This window comes from Cololabis saira, chromosome 15, assembly GCF_033807715.1.
Source record: "Cololabis saira isolate AMF1-May2022 chromosome 15, fColSai1.1, whole genome shotgun sequence".
Lineage (NCBI taxonomy): Eukaryota > Metazoa > Chordata > Actinopteri > Beloniformes > Belonidae > Cololabis > Cololabis saira.
The window spans coordinates 8,833,110-8,856,877 of record NC_084601.1 but is presented as its reverse complement, the minus strand read 5'-3'; the positions used below and the strand labels follow the sequence as shown (position 1 = coordinate 8,856,877).

The window sequence follows — 23,768 nt, the reverse complement described above, 5'->3', positions numbered from 1 at the left end:
GCTACAGATTAGTCCCTCACGCAGGGGTTGCCTCTCAGATCATCCTGCATACTTATCGACCCAAGACCGTTTTAGATTATACCCTGTTACCCTGGATGAAAAACGCGTGCTTGGTGCACGCTGGGTGATGTTGAGGGGAGAGGAGATGAGTCAGGGTCAGGGTTAGGGTTAGCCCTAACCCTAACCCTGACCCTGACTCGCTGTCAGACGGGTGGGATTTTCAAAACAAGGATGGTGGGACAGCGGGATGAGCCCCGTTTACGGCCTCTGATAGTGAGTAGCTCGCAGACGGAGGTCTGGTGACCTCCTGCTGCTGTTGTTGTTACTCCGATCCGCTGTTTCCTCTCTTTGAGAAAAAAGAAAAAGAAATGCCCCATGCTAGAATTGGGTATAAAACCCCTCTGCCAGCTGCCCTCTGCCAAAATCTTCGGCCTTCAGTATTACACAGTGAAGTTTAAAGGGAACCTATTATCGCATCTAATCCCACGCAGTGCTACGCGATAGTCGGACGCTCGCATGCAGTTACACGGTTTTATAGTTGTGGGCGTGGTTTGAATTTTGGTTACGTAACGAAAATACGCCGAATCTGAACGGCTCGTAGAAGTCACATCACACTGGATGGCTCATCCGGGCGGCTGTACAGACACTGCAGAATTTAGTTGCTTTCCTCCTTCTCTGAGTTGGCAGGCTGAGGGGAGACCACTTTATATATGTTAAAGCAAGAGAAAACCTGTTTTTTTATAACAGGTCCCCTTTAAGGTGACCTGGGTGGATGCTCAGTTCAGCAAACCCACGAAGGCACTGCCTTTCCCATATGTTTACCAGCTTTAATCTGGATGCGGTACCGTCTGAAGAATCCAAGATTAAATGTATCCAGCTTAGGTTGGCTCCTTTGTTACTTAGTGGTTGCTTTGTGACGCTCTGTCTCTATTCATTATGTTGTTGAGACTTTTTAGTATCTTAATGACCTTTTTTCTGTTAAAAGTATGTGGTTGTTTTTGGTTTCTCTGTAGAGAGAGACAGAGACGGAGACAGATCTAGACAGATAGCTCAACTGTCACATGAACTACCACATGTTTTAGGATGCGTTTATTTTTCTGTTTTACTTTTTTTAAATATGTGTCGTTCAATATTATTGTCAAGAATACGTTTAAATATAGAGAGAACTACAAAACAGGACGGATTCAGACATGAGACAAGAATCTCCCAGAGATCACTGACACTGTTTATCAGTCATTTACATTTCTATCCAAAGTCAATAAATTATTAAGAAGGACTGAGGCCAAATGCTATTTCTGAAATGGATCACAGCCCCAGATCTGACTGCAATCAAGGGGGGCTGCACTTGCTCACGCAGCCTTACACAACACAAAAGGAAAAAACAATACTTTAAGATCTTGATTAAAACGATGAAGCATACATATTTAAACTGGATTTTCTTTTCTTTTCAATTCCTTAACTTTCATAATTTCAGAAAGACTTGCTCTGACTCTTGTGTTTGTGTATTGTGCTGGTGTGCCCAGTGTTGTGCATGTGTGTGTGTGTGTGTGTGTGTGTGTGTGTGTGTGTGTTCATCAAATTAATCACAGTCCCCATAATTATCATGCTCCCGTTAATGGATCTGACCTTTTAATCAGCATTTTGTGCTGCGGCTTCTCATGTGTTCATACCTGTGTGTGTGTGTGTGTGTGTGTGTGTGTGTGTGTGTGTGTGTGTGTGTGTGTGTGTGTGTGTGTGTGTGTGTGTGTGTGTGTGTGTCAGAAAGAAGGGGAGAGGGAATGAGACAGGAGAGGTAATTTGGCTTAACTAGTGGGCTGATTGTTGCCATGCAGGCCATAAATCTTCTTCCCTGACATGTACGCACACACACACACACTAACAGAAAAGTCGGGGCACATGAGTGCATAAGAATTTACTCTTCCACAGCTCATCCTTTCCAGTTATGTCTGATCATTCAGAAATCCTAATCAGCTGATAAGAATATAAGAGGACATGTCTCATTTTCTCCATCCTTCCATTCACCCGAACGCCACCCAGACGTCTTTGTAGGAACAATAATCAGATGAAAAGTGTCAAAAACTCATGGTCAGTCTACTGTAGTCCATTTTACCCCATTGCTCCCTTCTTTAATTAACCCTGCATGGACATTTAAGCTCTAAAAGCTACAGGATCGGCCGAGAAAGGTTGATTAGAGCATCTGGCTGATTAGAAATGAAGCCTGTTGAACCAAGTGAATATGGTTCATTCCCCATGACGGGAGAGTTGCTGTTCAGCATCAAACCAAATATCAGGATGATTCGTTTCATCTCTCCATGATCCAAATCCATTTTTCCTCTCAGCTGAAACAAGGCACATTTTCCCACGAGCACAACGTAATGTGTTTGATGTAAAGTTATAGTCAGAAAAATCCTTTTCTGACTATGGACAGAGTCATAGTTACAATGGAAGAATAAATGGTGACATTGTGCTGCAGTTCATAAGTGTGAAACTGAAAACACAGAAAAATGCAGTTTACTGTTGGTGTATGTTTTGCTCTAGGTTTTACGGATGAATGTTTAATTAAAGTTCCGCATTCATCCTTTTTTGTTAGAAATATTCATCTATTTATTTTTTTTGTTTGGACATATTTCCTTTTTTATGTAATAATTCATCAGTTTACCTCCAGATTTATTCTCTTGTTCTTTTGCAGAACTATTATGATGTCATCCAATCAGTCAAAAGTCCTGGGGCCTCATTTATAAAGCTTGCGTGCGCACAAAACAGGGCTTGAAAGATGCGCACGCCACCTTCTACGCAAAGGTTGGGATTTAAAAAAAAAAAACTAACGGGAAAATGTGCGTATCTCTACGCAAACCTTGATCCTAGCGCACAAACATTTTGAACATATGGGGAACTGGCGACACAGACGGTGAGGTGGTGTAATGAAGCCAGATTCATGTCATACTTTTAATGTCATCACATATCAGACTTGTAATATAATAGCGCTGATCGTGTCCCTCTGTGTTTGAAGCACAGTGTCAGTCAGGACGCTCTGGTGCTGCTGCAGCCACGGTGCAGGACACGCCGTGCCGGTGTCGTGCCAAAAAGTGATTGCCTGCCAGAATCTGATTTCTCCCCTAAAAATTTGTCTTTTTAACTGCCAAAAATTGATTGAAGGCCAAATACAGTTAGTGAAAAGTTGTTTCTGCCTAAATATGACTTGATCTCATTCTTGAGCTTCATAATCTGAAAATCTGACGTTTTAGCGCTATCGCTCAACGGGCTGCTGTGCGCGCTCCCGCGGCCAGAAATCTGATTCTGGCAGGCAACTGACTCGCTTTCTTTTTGCTAGTGATGCCACGACTGTGACCACCAAATAATGTTGTTTTCCTGGCCTCCACCTCCATCTCAGTCTCCATGAAATTTAGTGGCACGGTGGCTCAGCACGTCTCATTCATCCTGAAGCGCAGCAGAAACAGGCTGCAGGAAGCCGCTGCCCATGCTCAGCAGGCTCATTTATATGCAAATACAGTCATCAAGTAGTTTGCATTGACCATTCATGGTATAAAGTGGGCGTGTAGAGGGTGGGATATGAGGCAAATTCACGTGCGCAACCTTCCAGCTGGACTGTGATTTATAAAGAGAACATTGCGTGCAAGTGTGCGTACACACGGTTTTATATATCCAGATTTTTTTGTGTGCACGCCATTTTCGGCTTTTGAGCGCACGTGCAATTTTAGTATGAATCCTACGCACTCTTTTATAAATGAGGCCCCAGGACCTTTTTAGCTTTGGTTGGAAGAAACTGGCAAAACGCAAGGCACCTTTAAAAATATTAAAAATAAAATGAAACCTGTACCTCTCTGATAGTAATTGATGCTTTTTGTTCTTATTTTCGGATATATTTTTGAAAAATTGTCTCATTTAGAGTTAAAACATTCTGGCGATAATCTTTTTTTCCCCCACTTTTTTCACTTTAAGACTTCCCTTTCCTGCAATGATCAAAATGATAAATCATGGACTCTGTAAGTGGTCACGATGATGTCTTGCCCCTGGGAAGCAGCAGCTAATGATTCCTAGATTGCCATATGAAGGGATAATGAATACCCACAATGCATTGAACAGACAGTAGCCGACTGGTCTCAGATTGCTTGTCAAAGGCTGTCCCTCTCTTGTGAGTCTCCATTTCCTGGATGCAACTAAAGGTCAATGCTAAAAAAAAAGTAAAAAGTGGACAGCCTCTGGTGGCAAGAGTCACTCCTCTACATACTCTGAATGATGATGATGCCAACTTTTTTTTCCAAATAAAAAAAGTAAGTAAAACACTTAAATTAGTGCTCCTACCTGGTCCTGAAGTTGGCTGGATGTGGATGTCCGTCATACAACGAGAGGAAGTCATATTCTTCTTCTATCGCAAAAGACAAGAACATGAGCTGAATTCTACTTCCTTCCTCTCCAACGATGACCCAGGTGCAGTTCGCCCCATTGGGGTAGCCGTAGGGAAAGCCGGGGGACTCTATGCTGCCGTTTCGACCTTTCAGTGTACCCCCACAGGTGTAGATGAAACCTGCAAATGCAAAGAGATATAGCAAATTGAGTTCAGTTTGAAAAGTGTTAACAAGAAAAACATGACAGGAAAATGTTGGCGAATTGAAGTATCTGTGGGAGAGAGAAACTTTTTCTTCTAACTTTCCAAATGGTGGAAAGATTTCAAACACAAAAACATTACAATTACATATTTTGTATATTTTTGTGGTTCAGTGAAAGAGTTAAAAAATGAACAGATATTTAAAACAAAATGTATTATTTACAACTGTAAAAAAAAAAAAAAAAAAAAAACATATTTTCATGTATGCGTGCACATGCAGGTTTTGTAGGTTTTAAACTTGGATAAATATAACGTCGGATAAACAGCCCATTGCCTTTTTTCATTGTAATCATTTATTAAGCAAAATCAACTGAATGAACATTTGTCTCATTTTTACCCATCTGTCTGGGGAGGGTTACAAGTTCATTTCCTAGCCGAGAGTTGCATCTTAAAATGTAAAAATTCTTGACACAATTTAAGAAAAAAAAATACAGATTTAGTATGGCTTGCTTGGAAGAAACATTCTTCTCTCTGTAAGGACGTAGTTTGACAGCTCTTATGTTTGCAAAATTGAAACAAACCATAATACCTGTGGAACAATGAATTTGGACAGACAAGTCCAACGTGGAGACCATAATCCCCACCTTTGGTTTACAACAAACACGCCATAACAACACCAACACTACCAACGCAAGCCTGGAAAAGCAACCTGCAGCAGTGACCATGAAAATTATGCTGACACTCACACTAGCAGACATAGAAGTCAACTTCTCTGCATTTCTCCAAATGCAACATGACTTTATTCAACTTTTTTATTTTTCAAAATAAAAAAAAAAGTCTTCATTAAAAGCGAGTGAACCTACGGGCCCAGTCCATTAATTATTTCCTGCAGTTGTAAGAGCATTAAAATGTAAATTAAATAAATAAATGTATGCTGAAGAAACATGACACAAGTCAGCATGAGCAACACTAAGTAGGTCAGTAGCTGGTTTCATTCCTCAGTCTTTGATGCTGATGTACAATTATATATCAATGGAACACGGGTGGAGCTGCAGTCGTAACTAGTGAACCCTAAGGCCTGGGATATACTTGCTGTTGGTGCTTGCATTCGCGTTTGCCTGCAGCATCAACCGCAACGTCGCTCGCGTAGTACACGAGGAGAGCGCGTCGTACCGGCGATGACCGATAGGGGGCAGTAAGCAGAGCAACAGTTGGAAAAGTGATTAAATATTTAGTAGTAGCGGTAGTAGCAGCGGTAGTAGCAGTATCAGATTAGAACAACGAACAAGTTTACATGACACCATTGGATGAAGAGGAGATTATAACATTGCTTTGGTTGCGTTCTCGTCAAAGGAAACGGCGCCAGCGACCTCCGCGTCGTCACTTGTGGCCAGGACCAGACCGGGACCAGCCGGTATCTGACCGAGACCAGCCGGTATCTGACCAACTGGTATCAGACCGGGACCAGCCGGTATCAGACCGGGACCAGCCGGTATCAGACCGGGACCAGCCGGTATCAGACCGGGACCAGCGCCACTCGCGGCCAGAGTGAGAACTGCAGGTTGCGTACGCGTTCAGTCTTTAGATTATACCCTTTTTGAGAACGTGCACGTCGACACGTCAAATGAACGCAGGATACTCGTGGCGGCCATGATGCGTACGCAGTCTGAACTGCAAGTATAGCTCAGGTTTAACTAGTGAACGGTAACTAGTGACCCGTATCTAGTGAACCCTTACTAGTGAACGGTACCTAGTGACCCCTAACTAGTGAGTGATAACTAGTGAACTGTAACTAGTGACCCGTATCTAGTGAACCCTTAATAGTGAGTGGTAACTAGTGACCCATATCTAGTGAACCCTTAATAGTGAACGGTACCTAATGAACCCTAACTAGTGAGTGGTAACTAGTGAACCCTAACTAGTGAGTGGTAACTAGTGAACTGTAACTCGCGAATGGTAACTAGTGACCCATATCTAGTGAACCCTAACTAGTGAACCATAACTAGTGAACTGTAACTAGCAAATGATAACTGGTGAGCCGTAACTAGTGAACCCTAACTAGTGAACCCTTACTAATCCATAACTAGTTATCGGTAACTACTGAACCGTAACTAGTGAAACATTACTAGTAAACCATAACTAGTTATCGGTAACTAGTGAACCGCCAATAGTGAACCATAACTAATGAGCAGTAACTAGTGAACCCTAACTAGCGTGTCTGAACTGCTCAAAGTTCTGATACACATGTCTGGAGTCTGGTTCTGCCAGCAGCATCATTTTTTCATTGCACCCTCTCACGGCGAGGGCCGGGGCAGGATCTGTTTAAGAGCAGCACAGACAGGAGTTGGCACCTCCATTTGGCATGGGATGCTTCCATCCAGGCTCACTCACTGACTGGAAACTCTTGCCTCTGAGTCATCTTGCTGACTTAAAAGGTAAAATCAATAGGCAACCAGCACATTCTCCTGGACTCACCATAGATGGCCCTGCAAGATCAAAATCGCTCATTCATTGCTTTTTTCCAGTCAATTACCCTATTGACATGTCAAAATGTACAGCAACAGTAAGTCGGCTTTAACAACGGCTTTTAACATCCCTCTGCAATTCCTGAGTGAACAGGATAATCACTTGTTTTAAGAGATATTCATCTACATTCACTGTAGCAATTCAAAAGGATAATGACACAAGTGGAAACTGCACACATGACATGTTTAATGACTTCTGTAGGGAGCTCGAGGATAAATATTTCTCAGCCTTAATGAACAGCCAGCTTTTCGTATGCGTTAGATGACAGGAGGAAGAAACAAAGGCGTTGCTGAATCTCAGTGCTGGTAAGCTGAGTGATTATGAATTACTTCCATTATTTTCCAGATCTGGAAACTGCAGGTTGTTTTTTTTTTTTTTTAACAAGTTAAATGGCTATGAAAGTAAGACTGGTTACAGTGTCATATCAGTGTGCTTTTGTGGCCATGTTATCAGTTTTGTTAGGGTTTATAAATGTGGGTAAAATAGCTGAAGTATAATTTGAAATAGGGCTAATTGTGGTACTGTACTCATAAATCTCTACATTAAAGCATCTGCTACATTTAATCAACTTGAAATCTATCACACCCTGTGCAGGTGCTAGATGAAACATTGCAGTATCTAGGAGGAAAGTTGGAGTCTTTTTCTTTTCTTTTATACAATGGTTTATCGATTGCCGATGAGAAACTCCACTTCTCCCTCTGCAGAAGGGGAGTCGGGCTTCAGATTAAGCTTACAGAGGACAAACCTTTGAGGGTGGTACGGATTTAGTATAATTCTGCTCAGGACCAAATAGCAGAGAAGACGCTTGCCAAAAGAAATGCTTGATCCCGTGTCTTCTTGGCAATGATACGGCAAATTGCTAAACAAGACTTTCTTTTTTTTCTTACTTTTTACTCCTGTATAGCTTGGATGTGCCTATTTTGTGTTATCAGCTGTCAGTGTTTAGTGAAAAGACTGAGGACCATAGATGCATGCAGCGACCATGGACGCATCAACGGCAACAAAGAAAGTTCACTGGCAGGAAGTCCACCAACACATCAAAACCATGACAAAAATGAGCTTTGCAGAAAAGAGGAGAGAACCGACGACAACAACAACATCTTGCAGGTTTGGATCGGGATGACCAGCGAACCCAAACAATTTCAAAAGTTAGAGGGAACAATAAAAAAGGGAGGAAAGAGTCAGAAAGTTTCATCACAGTTTCAAATACCACAAGAGGATTTCTTTATGGACTGTTTTAACTTTAAAAAAGTATTAAGTTTCATTGATAATTGCTCTTAGTGCATATTTTTCAAGTCCTTTAACTTCTAAGCCTTTATTGATCTCTTCTAAGTGCACAGCTGAAATCAAGATGATCATCCCCATGCCTTTCATGTTTATGAGCCTCATTATTTACGATGGCAGGCAGGGCCAGAGGGACAGCGGTATGATCCTGCTGGATGCTTTTCAAGCCAATTATCCAGGACAGAACCCCTACCAAAAAGCTGTGTGTGTCTATATGCGTGCATTTTTGTGTGTCTGACCAATCGTCTTTAACCCAGGCAATACTAGGACCATCACAGTGACAGAAATAATGACCAGTGGCAGACTGGGCAGCAATTAAGGGCTGGTATCGCCATCCCTTCACAACCAATAAGAGATGCAGGTTTGAGGAACCAAGGGGGACAAGCAGAGCTCTATGAAATAACAATGTGCACACACGCATACCCCATTACGAAACCCATCTGCCCATTGCTATAAACAGTATAAAAACAAACAAAAAAAGAAGACGTTGCACATGAAGTAAACCCACCGGACCATCGCTGGGCCCATTATATGAGAGGGGAAGTGCCCAAGATGATTCACAGCGAGAATAAAGTTTGACTGATGGGGGTTTCACGCTCCAAAAGGCAGCGGTTCACTTCAGAATGACAAATACTCTCAGATTTTCAAATGTGAGTATTTGTGGGCATGATGGGCAAAAAGAAATGCCTTTGTGCTTGATTTAAACTGACTCTCTTCAAATCTGTGTCAGTGCTCTTTGTTTGGTTTCTCTATAAGTCTGAATAAAGATGAGGTGATGGATGATGGATGGATGACAGTATCCCATCTCGTGTCACTGGTTAAGTCACGCTAACAACACTACTACTATAATGATTTTTGGCATTTTAACCAAAAGAAAAGTGTTTTTTTTGTGAAATTTAAAAGCTGGGATAGTGAATAGAGTGAATATAAAGCAAAAAAGGGAACAAGGGACAGAGATTAAAAGCAGACTGAACAGATAGAAAAGAACAGATTGTCCTCTCATTCATCACTGCATCACTGTACCCGAATGAAAGGATGATTTAAAACTCATCACTCAGAGGGAAGAGGAGAGAAAGTATTGGAAGGAGAGAAATGGAAGAGTATTGGAAAAATATAAAAGCAGAAGGAAATGGGATAAAAGGGGGAAAGGATGAGGAGGGAGAATATGCGAGAAGAACGACTTCTAATTATGATGACGACTAGACCAAAACTGACAGCCCTTCTACACACACACCCACACACACAGTCAAATCACACACACAGACACACACAGACATGTACCGTAAGACAATGTTATATAACAACCATCATCCAACATCTAGTCAATGTTACCTTATTATAATTAGACGTCAAGCCAACCTTTGGTTTTAAGCGTAAACCCAGTTTTCAAATCTGTATCATAATACCTGGGCCAGTGACGCCACAGAAGCGAGAGTTACCATACGGGAGGAGCACACGCGAGGGGCAAAGAGCAAACGCTAATCGTAAGCTAATTCCTACAAACAATTAGCGCAACCCAAAAGCCTTAAATGCCACCTACAGGGTCAAAAATGGAGACGAAGGCAAATGAGGAGCAAGTGTCACTCAGCCAAGTAACAGACTTAATGCAACAATGGAAAGACATGTTTATGGCGCTTCTGCAACAACAACAACAAAACTTCAAAGGCGTTGTCCAAATCATTATGGACAAACATTGAAAATGATATTGATCTGGAAATCTATTTTTTCTTGAACAACAATGACTGCCAATATTATACAGATTAGGGCTGGGTGATATGACCTCAAATCAATATCAAGATAAATTGGGCGGTTTTACTTCGATAACGCTAAATGTCCGATGCTCCTTAGCTGGCAACAAACATTTCTATTATCTGATTGGCTGATTGGTTGGTAACTCCAGACAGCTGCTCTAAGTTGAGAGCTCAGTGCAAAGTAGTGTGCCATGACTCATTTGTAAGATGGGCTGTTGGAGTTTCTGTGCGCTAAAGTTAATTTCTCCGCATGAGAAATGGCATGTGTGGCGTGAGAGTGTGTGAACTTGTTGAAATGCGTGAGTCTCACACTCGGCAGCCCTGTTATGTCAGACGCTTCTTCGTTTGAACCAACAGCCATTTTCTTGGGTTTCCCTACTTGTTCAGACTGGATGGGTGGAGTCACATGATTACACACACACACTTTACATCGTCTTAACGGAGAATGAAACACTCAAAACAGACAAAAAGATATTTATTAGGGCCCGAGCATTGACAGTGTGAAGGCCCTATTGTATCTGTAGGAATGTTCCTTCTTCAGACGAAATGAGGGCCTTTTTGCCCCCCTAAACGTGCCCCAAAAGTCACCAAATTTTGCACGCAAGCCAGGCCTGGCGAAAAATTTGATATTTAATGGTTTGCATTAATGGGCGTGGCAAAATGGCTCAACAGCGCCCCCTAGAAAACTTTGTGCCTCAAGCCCCACAATACGGTTTGACGTACATGCACGAATATCGGTACACACCTGTATCATGTCGCAACTTAAAGAAAAGTATCTTGGCACCATGGCCCAAACCGAACAGGAAGTCGGCCATTTTTAATTAATCGTGTAATTTTGGCGCAATTTATGCCATTTGTTCAGCTGTTTCTTTGCCCGAACCGTAACGTGCGTAACGTGCGTAACGTGTGTTATACATCAAAATGTGCGTCTCGATCCTGCGACGATGGGCATTACTTTTCTCAGTCAAAAGCATGCCAAAAAGCGTGCACCCTCTTCACCTGATTGGTCCATATTTGATAGTTCCTACTTTCTGCCATAACTTTTGAATGGTTTGACATAAAGAGTCGTGGGTGGTGTCATCTGACTTAGTTTTGAGTCCTTGACTTTTATTGGTGAAAATTGCACGCGCGAGGGCCCATTCATCGCTGCTTGCAGATTAAATTTTCTTTTTTTTTTAATCAAAACTCTGAATTTACCGACATGGGAAAATTGACATCGGTCATCGCAGTGAATGTCGGTAACGGTAGATTTTCGGTTTATTGCCCAGGCCTAATACAGATGATCAATATAACCGTACTTTAAGTCTGAAAACACAATCTACAATGAATCCACTTCAACAGTAGAAGCATGTATGCTAACTTAAACAATATCAAGGACTATTTAAATCAATTCACAGAGCCGTTTGATGTAATTTCAATATCAGAAACATGGAACAACAATGACAACAACAATGAAAGGGGCATGGACAATACAGTATGTGGATTATGAGAAATGATATATGCATATGATATAAAACACTGGATAAGAAGAATCTTTGGATGATTTAAACATTAGCTACTGAAATATGATTGGGAGTTCTCATACAAACAAAATTATACTGGGCATTGCCATCCTCTACCAACCTCTACCAACCAACCATCTCCTCCTTAACCTGAGGGGTCTCCGGCCGGACGTAGCACGTTATTCCGGCCGGAATCCTCCCCACCCAATCTGGCGCCCCGGCCAGAGGGCATGTTTTTGTGAGGGTAGCTCACATTAGCTACCCAAGGGAACACGGGAAGAACATGCAAACTCCACACAGAAAGATCCTTTCGCCAACCCCACCCAGGGTGTGGGCACTGAAGACATGGGGGAACTAACACGCACTTCAGCGCCCACAGCGTCCCCGGCGGGAATCGAACCCAGGACCTTCTTGCTGTGAGACGGCTGCACGACCTGCTGCGCCACCGTGACCTGTCCAAAATAACAAGAACAGAAACTTTTTGCACGCTATATTTGTATTTGTTCTAACTTGTTGTTTAACTTGTCTTTCTTTTATATTTTTAGCCGGGGGACTGCCAATGGAAACTAGCTCTGTAGCTAAAATTGGGTGCATTTGCATTTTTAATTCTAAATGTATATGAATGAATATGTACACTGTCCCTTCCCAAATTAACTGAATTGAATTGAATTGAATGTTTGTAATGGATAAGATTGTACACGGCTGTATATATATATTCAAATCGTAAATAATGTAGCCTATGCTTTTACGTATAGATGAATACAGGGATTCAGGGTAAATAACTGATTAATACTCGGGTATACCACAATTTACATTTATTAAATTCTTACTATTTTGTGCAACCTTTAACTATGTCAAAACACACACACACACACACACACACACACACACACACACACACACACACACACACACACACACACACACACACACACACACAGACACACAGACACACAGACACACACACACACACACACACACGCACATGTTGCACGTTGTGATTAAACATGTCGGCTACCCCACGTCTCGCTTATTCCACCACTCATTTGCAATCCTTAACTTCCTAACTGGCCATTTCTATCAAATACGCAGCCATATCAACAAATATGCCACATAAAGTCTGACCTTCAACGCTTTACTTTGCCATTTAATCACACGCAGAAGTATTTACCCATCTATTTATATTTAGCATATGAGCTGAGACAGACTCTGGCTCTCTACTTTGAAAGTAAGCAGTTCTGATTAATAGATGAGAAGGTGAAAGGGATTAGCGGGGACTTTAGCTAGCTTTAAGAAGGAAATCAGAAAACACTGAAGGTGAAAAGAAGTGATTTGAGAGGCCTGTGTATTCTATTCTCAAAAGATTATGGGTGGGAATTCATTTTGAGCAAGAGATTCCCCCCTAAAGACTTAAATAGAGATGCTAATTGGCAAAACAGTGAAAGATTTGTGGTTGGACTGGGTAGCTCCCAGGTGTGCATACATGCACTGTTACTAATGAGGAACAGGGTTTAAGTAGAAAAGAGCATGCATGCTCAGCAAAACACTCCCCGGATAACAAAAGCTTAAAGACAAAAAAAGAAAATCTGATTTAATGAACTCTAGGCTGCAAAAAATAGATTGATCCATTTCCTCAAAGCTACATGTCATCTTGAATGCAGGAGGAAATGCATAATATTAATAATAAGCTTATACTGGCAGTCACCACAATAAAACTGCCAGGTGTTCCTTTATTTTTTCAAAAGGCAGATTAGTATAAGACAACATTGAGGCTTTTCTTCCTATTTCAGCATCAATTCTAGCTAGAACTATTAGTCCCATACCATTTTAATAAAAAAAAACATATAGCTCCTTCACACTACGGTTGTCATTGTTTCCCAAGTGATTTTACATCCTGCAAATCAGGCTAGTGTCTCGTCCTCAGCCCTAGCGCTTTTAGTTATCGTGGAACATTTAACTTTTTTTTTTTTTTAGTTAATTTTTTGCCTAGTAGCCTTAGAAAGTGGCTAGACAATAAACTTAGACACAGAGGAGGAAGATGCGCATTAAAGAGCCACAGGTCGGGATTTGATCCTGCGCTGCCTGAACGAGGGTGATAACCTTAGGCGGTACCCCCGCTCAACCGACTGAGCTGTCCGGGGCCCCGGGACACTTAACTTTGTATGTTATTTATAAGAGAGACATAGAGTGTGTGAGGGCGCTTAAACATTAGATAGCTGAGTTAGTGATCGATGGAAAGAAAAAATAAAGGTGTTGTTACAAAATAATGCAACTCTATTCTACTAGTCGCACAGGAATTAAGAATTAGCTCGAGACAGGGAGTAATTCAGAAAATACACCCTGACATCTGTTTTCAGTTTAGCACATTTACACCGGAGAAGCAGAAAACGGGTTTAATCCGGCCCGCAAGGTGATTTGAAGTTAGAATTAGCTGCAATTTTTCAATGAAAGAAACTGCTATTCTAAATGTGTCCACTGGATGTCGCAATAGCAATTATGCTAAGCAGACTGTTTATACTGGGGCTGAGCAAGTAGGCCTATACCTGCCAGCTTCCCCGGGGAATAGCTGTCTTTTCGTTCTGCCACAAATAAGAGAAAAGTGGACACAGTGCAGAGTTTTCCAAGAAAAATGGTCATCATCCTGTTTATTCACGGAAGTGAATGGGAAACCCGTGTGTTTGGTATGTTCACAGCAGGTTTAAGTGTGGAAAGAATATAACCTTCAGCACCACTATGAGGCTCTTCACGCCAAAAAATACAAAAATTGCGAGGACAACAGAGAATAGAGAACGTGAATGAATTGTTGGCGGGTCTGAAGAAGCAGCGGTCTCCGTTTACTCGTAGCCGAGAAATAAGTAATGCTGCAGTGAAAACCAGCTACCTAATTGCTAATGAAATTGCAGTGGCTTCAAAACCATTCAGTGAGGGTGTATTTGTCAAGACATGCATGCTGAAGGCAGCAGAGACAGTGTGCCCTGAAAAACGTCAGGCTTTTGAAAATATCAGCCTGACAAGAGACACAGTTGCAGACAGAATTTCAGATTTTTCGGAGGATTTGGACTGGCAATTGAAGCGCAAAGTAAAGTCATTTGTTGCATTTTCCGTTGCGATCGATGAAAGCACAGATATTACGGATGTTGTGCAACTGGCCTTATCAATTTGCGGAGTTGATGACAGTTTAGTTGTATTGTGTTCATTATGTCTTCAGATTTATAACTTTGTGGCTTTCTTTTGTTCAGACAAGGATCCATAGTTCTTACCTTCAAACTTTACTGACAGTTTCTGCGGGAACTTCCGCCTTCCTCAGAGAGTGTCACGTGGTGGAAAGTGACACGTCCTTATCAGCTGTTGTTACTATGAGGGCGTGACCAACCTGTCACCCCCCGCTGTCCTACCGCCGCTCCAAGATACTGGTCCATGTGTGTGAGAGCATGTACGCTCCCTCATCTCTGTTCATAGTATGTTGTCCTTGTTTCCTAATTTCTATGGTCTCCATAATCCAGCGCTGGTGTCGGTTTTCTTCGGTGTGGATGACTCTGGCTTTGTCCCAGTTCATGATGTGATTTTCCCTTTTACAGTGGTCCGTTATGGAGTTGATGACACTTTGACCATCACCGAGGAGTTCGTGGAGTTGGTGCCAATGACAGACCACCACAAATGCAGCTGATATTTTTATGTGAAACGCAATGAAATTCCAGTTAACAAACCTATATTTCTGCAAAGGAATTGTTTAATCAATATAGCAATTCCTACATGGTGCTAAATAGATGAAGTTATTATTCCCAGTTTTTCATAGGAAGTGTTTGTAAAGATAGCGATTGGACTTTTTCTAAAAGGTCCTTGAAAAACATGTGACTCGAGAGGGTTCTTCAGTCGCTCAAGTCCAGCGGATAGAAGTACTTCTTAAGTTCTACTGAACTGAAGAAGCGTTATGGATAAGATATGACATGTCTTCAAGAAACCAGAAAAGAAGGCATGTGAGCTGGATGAGGGAGTGTAAAACCAACAATGGGAACTGCTGCGCCCCCAAAGCTTGTGGAGTATTAAATGTGCACATATATAAATATGTATTGATTACTTTTCTTTTAAAATGCATCTATCCTCAGTGGTAGAGCAGCATTAAACATGTACTTCTCTGAGAAAACTACATTTTAAATTATTTTCCATCCCTCTGCCTCACTCTATGTCTTCCTTTTTTTTCTCTGCCTTTCTTTCATCTTGATCAGACTTTCTCTCCCTGTCCCCATCTCTCTCAGGGTCCCAGCAATACCAGATTGGTTTAAAGGCGTACTCTCTGTCTGTGACTTTCATCTTTGATTTAAGAATGGCCTTCCCAATGGAGTAAACCAGAGTAAAGCATTCAAGTGGATGCCGGTGTATAAACCACACCATCACAACAGCACTCAAGCACCATCACCAAAATGCAGTGTATAATACATGTATGTTTTACATTCATAAGGTGCAAGGTACTGTCGCTTTTACCTTTAAAAGTTGTTTTAGGTAAGAGCATGAAATAAAAGGTCAGACGGAGTTCAAAATATCGCAGAGATGGGTGACATACAATTTGAAAAACACAGTTGAATAAAGGATAAAGGGCAGGGAAAGATATGGAGAGACTGATAAAAAGAAAAAGAGGTAGGAAAGGCAGTGAGACAGCAAGATAGAGTAAGCCTGTCTGAGACATCCCATCGGTCCCTGCTGTCAGGGGCGTTTGTCAGCCAAGAATTAGACTGCTCCATGCTGCCAGTGACTGACAGTTTGTGCGGGGTCTAGACTATACCCTGGAGTGGTTGAGGCTAAATAAGGCAAATGTCTAGAGAGAGACAGAGGGAACAGACCGGGCTGAAAATCAATTTATAACACTGTCAGTCAGCCGCAGGAGGGAACGATGGGAAAGAGATAAGTAGTGAGAAAACGGGAACAAAGAACAAAACAGAGGGACCCACATGAAAGAAAGAGACAGAGGCGATTTTTAGGAAACCGTAAACAAATTCAACTGATTGAGAGAAAAGGAGAACAGCCGGGACTTTTGTTGTGTTGAGGAAACCAGAGAGGAAGAGGAGTGATACACAGAAACACAGACATTCGATGGAGCCACAGCAGGTGGCTGAGCTGCTTCCCAGCCGAGAAATAACCATCCTACGCAGATTAAAGTTCACAAAAAACGGATCTATATGTTAAATGCATGTGGATCCACTATTGCTATAAATATAGGGCAGATGGCTAAACACCGGATGCCATAAAAAATTACTCATGAGCCATTTATAATTTGTATGGAAAATGCGTAGACATTATCCAAAGAAGAAATGACGCCAAACACTTTTTAGCAGCAAAGTCCAACATACCAGCTTTACATGAAAACATATGGCTATGTGTGTATTTTTTTTTTTTTTTAGTCAGCAATGACAAACTTTACAGTTAAACTCAAAATACAAGCTGAAGTGAGTCAGTATAAGGAAGCTGGGTCAGCTGGGGCAGCCGGGTCACTGGGTCTGTGGAGCATCACACATTGTGCATGGTATGTGGCACAGCGGTCCAGCGATTTGGTGCGTGGCGTGAAACTTTCAACTCAAATCAGGAGTGTAGCAGAGACAGAGAAAGCAAAAGGAAAAGAGAGCTTCTTACGACTAAACTAAACAGAGATTACTTAAATGCTTTCATGTTAAGACATGACCTCAAAATTCTTCTAGAACAAAATGTTTGGTACATTTCATACATGTGCAGATCTTAATAAAAAGATGCGATCTGAGTAACTGGGAACCTGTTCTCCAGTCGGGTTTCATGTCTAGCAACGCCTCTGGGCTGGACTACGTACTGACTGCTATCTTGTAGCGTGGACGACATCTGAATGTCCTCATGTGCAGACATATGAGGTATTGTCTGCCGACCCCTGTCTCACAGCTTTTACAGCTCGCACGTATGATGCTTTCCACTTGATGTCTGATATGACGGATGTGTGCTGATACCTCACAGTCATTGGAGATAAACAGGGAGTCTCAGAGAGAGAGAGAGAGAGAGAGGTGTTAAACAACAAGTGTTGCTTTGAGCTTGGATATTAAGGAAGGCCATGTAAATAATGAAATAATGTTTAATGTGAAATAATAATTGCTGAGCCACGGTTACCAGGAAATCTTAACTTTATTATTATGGAGGACTGTCCATCTCTGAGAAAGTGGACAAGCAAATTGGCCAGATGTGTCAAATCCAGACATCTATAATGACCCTATTTAGTCTCCAGGTGAAGTAGTGTGAAGACAGTGTCCTTGCAATGACACGTCCCACTTGAAAATTACTTGTAACATCAGAACCGATTAAGCCACAAATATCTCCTCTTATAATCCTTGTGTCTTTAACGACGTAGGGAAGATGCAAAAATACCATGCAAAATTAGGACAGCCGTCCTCGTGTCTATGTGGTCATCCAGAGGATAGGGACTTGTTTCTCAGCTACTGCTCAAATCCAATTCTGAAAGATCTGATTTAATCATTCACCTGCATACCCAGAGGAGCCTTGCATCAGACTTTTACTAAGAGAAACAATTTGTCAGCTCCACGTGGAACTTTTAGTGCCAATACTGATTATTTTTTTATTGCAAAAATGACATCACATGCGAAAAAACTTAAATAAATTAATACTGTGTGATTTTTGTGAGATATGCACATTTTGTTTTGTTAATAAAATAAATGATACTGCGTTCCTAATGCCATGACTTTTCATTGCTCGCTGTTTGTTGATGAAATGTGATTTTTGAATTACCTGCTTTTCCAGAGGGTGGGAACTATGGTGTTGGTGCAAATTCAGTGAAAGCAAAGTTCCAAAGCCTTCCAATCCCTTTACCGTCGTAAAGGGATTGGAGAGCATGGTGGGATTTCCCACCTAGCCTCGTGGAGAACTTGTGATTTCACAGCTTAATCAAGATACATGTGAGTCTGAGTCTACCTCTGAGTCCAGCAGCATTGACCTACACCCTTGCTGTAATACAACTCTTTATAACAAATCAAGACAGAAATTATTATGAAAACAGAATGTCACAAAGAATATTTCTACAGCATTTTAAGAATCAAACAACACTTCTGTGGCAAACGTTCAGTCAACTTTCCATCAAGAGAATCAACCTCTGCATCTGACTCAGACTGAGCATCAAGTATCAGCAGCTGTAGAGGACAAATGTACTCGTATTAAATGGAAACCATCCATATGCCATGGTGATGGTGAAATGTAGAAACACAGATTTACTGAGGGCCATTTAAAATTCTGAAGGGCTTTTACGGGCTTCTAGAAAATTACATGTAAGTGCTATAAATAAAACTCTCTCACTTCATTGTTACTTTCACCTTAATGCCGTTTCACCGTAATGCATTTTCATTTTAAATGTGATTAGCCTTTCAAAGAAAAACATCTATCTTGACTTGTTACTTGAGTGGTCTCTCCAGACACTGAGTCAGCACGGTCTCACAAGAAAATGTATTAGAAGTGCATTTCTGCACAAGTCTAAAGCGTGCTACTGTCACACTTTATTAGGGTTTTGTTTTGGGCTGAATTCAGGCGACATGATGCTAACCTGCAACCATAAACTGTATTTAATAGTTAGTATAGTAGTATAGTATAATATCTAACCGTAGCCATATTTTGCTTTTTTATTCAATGCATAATGTCTTGACTATTATTATATCTTAAATTAGTATTTATGTTGTAACATATGCATAGACAACTGTGAGTGACATTGAAGTAGAAAAGTGAGTGGTCTTGACAAGGTTTGATGAGATGAGATTAAAAGGATGCACGGCAGTACAAAAAAAACCCTCCCACATCCTTTATATATTCAGTCTTTAATATTTGTACGTGTAATATCATGCAAGCCTATGTGACTGTTTTGTGTGATGGAAAAAAGGCACACAACATGCTTGGAGCTTTGAAAGTGCAGTAATTTTACAAATGTCTTAAATCAATGATGGATGTTGTAATACAAAATGTAGACATATGTACGGTGGCCGAGACCCGCCATTGCGGAAAATTAAAGAAACGCTACAAATAAAAAGAAACGCCGTTGCAAATAAAATAAACGCTGAAAATAAAAACAAACCCCGCTGCAAATAAAAGAAATGCTGCAAATATAAAGAAAAGCCGCTGCAAATAAAAAAAAAACTACGCAAATAAAAAAAGCCATAACGGAAGTGAATTACCGGGGACTATTTTTGCTGATGCACCCGTGAAGAAGACGAAGAGGACGTAAGTGAAAAGGAAGAAATAAGAAGAGTGAGGAATAAGAATAACAACGAACGAGAAAATAAGTGAAAAGGTTAGTGTTCAACGTCGCTACGTGAAATTTTTAATGTGCAACACCGGTGCATCGGCAAAAATAGTCCCTGGTAATTCACTTCCGTTGTGGCTTTTTTATTTGCGTAGTTTTTTTATTTTATTTGCAGCTGCGTTTCTTTTTGTTTGCAGCGTTTATTTTATTTGCAGCTGCGTTTTTTTCTGTTTTCAGCGTTACTTTTATTTTCAGCAATGGCGGGTCTCGGCCACCGTACATATGACCTTAAACCAATTTCCAAATAAATTGGGTAGTTTTACCTCAAGAACGATAAATGCAAAATTACAAAATTTGATTGTAATGAACTTTGATTTATTACATCCAAGTAAGGTTTTTTTCTACATATATAAGGCTATTGTCAAACAATACTGCAATTAAAATGATGATGAATCAGTTTAAAACATTGCCAATATTTCCAGGAGCAGAGGTCCCATTAAGTTCACCACACAAACAGACCACAGTTAAAACCCAAACAAAAAAGCCCCCCCCCCCAGCCCCCTTGCGGCTTCTTCATTTTATTCAACAGGCAATGGCAGCAAAAGTCTGTTAGGTGATCCAACTCTGAGGTGCAGATGTTCATAAACCTAAATATCTAAATATAGTGTTTTGGCTCCCTGCTGCTGTGGGCTATGAGCGCTGGTATCTTCCTGCTCACAGATGCCCCCTGGTGGTTGTTTGGCTACACTGCAGCCTCTGATGAGTGGCTAGTGTGCTTGCTGTGTAGTGTCCTAAAGAGCGTAACTCTAACCCTAACCCTACAGGGAGCACAGAATCAACAAATGCTGGTAAAGTTTATGAACTGAAGCAATAAAGACCACTGGCCAAAAATCCCACACTAATGATGTCATTAAAAAAACAATAATGTCAAATTGGTCCTTCAAGCTCAACGATTACAGATAGTTTGTTTATTTTTTATTTTTGCTGAACAATAGTTTTGTGTAATGTCTTGTGCTGCTGTTTAACGAAGGTTGAAACTCCTATTTTTATTTAAACAATGTCGTGATACATTAAAATGCAAAACTTACATGTTATTTTTCACAAGACTGCATTGTGGTATGTTTTAGCCCAATGATCTTATATGCAGCGTTGCTGAAAATATAAATGAATAGATTCATTCTAAGCGTGACAGTTTTTTTTTGTTTTTTTTTAATGAATTGACCGTAGGAACTTTCAGTTCAGCTACCTGCTCATAAAGCACAATTTTTGCTTTACTAATCTACGTGTGACCTCACTGGTACAAGTAAGGAGGGGATAAATGGGCCCTACACTCGTTTCTATTTCTATGTATTCAGTGAGGATACAAAAGATGACAGGAATAGGCAGGTACTCACATTCTTTAAAAAGAGGGGGAAATAATCTGCTTTGTAAGGAAGTGGGTCACTATCAGCAAGACAAGAATGCTAAGCAGATGGCCTCTTTAGTACTACTATTGCTAGTACTACTAAACTTAAACTTTATTTATTAATATAACACCTTTCATGCAGATAAAATGCAACACAAAGTGCTTTACATTAAAAAGAGAAAAGAAACAATCCCCCTTGACCCCGCCCCACTCCCCGTAACCTCATTCATACAACACACACACAGCATACTATACAGATACATACACCCCGGCAACCCCCACCCCCACCCTTGTGATAAAAATGGAGTAAGGCCGAGCACCGATAGACCAGGTGAGGAAACACCATCCTATGGGAGCCATTCACACCGAGATCTGTCCAAGCCCACGACTACAGGGGACGCCGCCGCAGAGACCCCCCCGACCCAGACAGAGAGGGGCCCACACCACGGCTATAAAGCCCTGGAGCAGGACCCCCAACTATCCAGGCCTGAAGCAGGACCCCCAACTATCCAGGCCAGGACAGCAGGACCCCCAACTATCCAGGCCTGGACTGCAGGACCCCCAACTATCCAGGCCAGGACAGCAGGACCCCCAACTATCCAGGCCAGGACTGCAGGACCCCCAACTATCCAGGCCTGGAGAAGGACCCCCAACTATCCAGGCCTGGAGCAGGACCCCCAACTATCCAGGCCCTGGAGCAGGACCCCTAACTATCCAGGCCCTGGAGCAGGACCCCCAACTATCCAGGCCTGGAGCAGGACCCCCAACTATCCAGGCCAGGACAGCAGGACCCCCAACTATCCAGACCAGGACAGCAGGACCCCCAACTATCCAGGCCTGGAGCAGGACCCCCAACTATCCAGGCCAGGACAGCAGGACCCCCAACTATCCAGACCAGGACAGCAGGACCCCCAACTATCCAGGCCTGGAGCAGGACCCCCAACTATCCAGGCCTGGAGCAGGACCCCCAACTAGTAATAAATAATAATAAATAATAATAAAATGTCAGTGTCGTGTACATGAGACAAGAATATTGACAAATTTATGGATTTCCCCCTGTGAACGGTGATCGGCAAAATCGGGATCGGCTGATACTGGTTTTCGAGATCAGTGATCGGCCCTCAAAATCCTGATAGGTGCATCTCTAGAAGCAGGACCCCCAACTATCCAGACCAGGACTGCAGGACCCCCAACCATCCAGGCCAGGACAGCCCCCAGCAGGCCCAACAAAGCTCCCGGCGTGGAGGGCCCCCATGAGGAGAACACTGGAGCTGAAAACTAAGGCCCCGTTTACACGTACAGTAGCAAAAACGGTGGCGTTTTCATGCGTTTTGGTTTTCGTTTACATGAAAACGAAGCTCAAAGTCACCAAAAACGATCATTTCCGAAAACTCCGGCCAAAGTGGAGATTTGCAAAAACTCTGTCTTCACGTTTGCTTGTAAACAGAGGAAAACGGAGATTTAGGCTTCAGAACGTCGCATTATGCAACAGAAACATCACCAGCGTCATGTGTGCTACCTGTGCTTACAATTTGTTTGGCCACCGTCAATATTTTCTTGTGTTTACCTGTTCTATATTCTAAAGTCACACTTAAAAGTAACTCCACTTCTCTGTTACTCCAAACAAAAGACTCTCGTTCATCTTGGAAGTAACTGGAAGTTATTCGTGTCATTTGTTGACGCTTTTTTCCAGGATTCTGATTGGCTTTATCTTAATCTTTTTGTTACACTGCCCCCTGTAGGTTTGGCTGCTCATAGCACCTTAATAGCAAATTTATGCGGGTTCGTGTAAATTATGGTATTTTTCAAAATAGATGGGGAAATGTCCGTTTTTGTAAATACCTGGCTATGTGTAAACGTGGCCTAAGAGACAATGATTGAGATATGAACAGAACTAAAAGGAATGAAAAACATACTAAAAACAACATAAATGAATGTTAATATAAAAGATAACTTATGGACACTAAGGCAGTAGAAGCAACATTAACGAAACCTTTAAGAGGAAATTAAGAACAATAAAATTACATAAAAGAATAAATAAGTAGTGATAAACAAGTGAAAAGGGATTCAGTTAAAAACTAAATATTTGGTTCTAACGTTGAGAACAGATAAAAGACCAGTACCGGAGGATCTCAGGGTCTTCTACTACCACTACTACTACTACTACTACTACTACTACATAGAAGTGCTGGTCAGACTGCTGAGTCCAGTTGGACAATACATCCAATGGTGTGTGTGTTTCTGTCAAATGAAACTGTGCAAGAGCAAAAATGTATTTTTTCCAGGGAAGAAGAATAAATTAGAAATAGGGGTAAAGAGCAATAATCCGTAGGCCTATGTGAGTGTTTATTATTGATTACGCCCATCAGCTCATCGTGCTCAGTGGATCCACTGAGGCTTCTTCCATGCATATATTGATATGAGGACATAAAGAAACTAGAGTTGGTGTGTAAAACCCTCACTGACCGGCAGTTACCAAACA

At 41.6% G+C, this 23,768-nt stretch overlaps 1 protein-coding gene across 1 annotated transcript in view; it reads right to left on the bottom strand.

Annotated features, from left to right (window-relative positions):
* The window catches only part of csmd3b (CUB and Sushi multiple domains 3b), a 470,660-nt gene that overhangs the window by 358,534 nt on the left and 88,358 nt on the right, over nucleotides 1-23,768 (bottom strand). Inside the window, exon 2 of the mRNA XM_061742392.1 lies at nucleotides 4,324-4,546. Within this exon, the coding sequence (XP_061598376.1) occupies nucleotides 4,324-4,546 (223 nt within the window). The remainder of the gene's footprint in view (nucleotides 1-4,323; nucleotides 4,547-23,768) is intronic.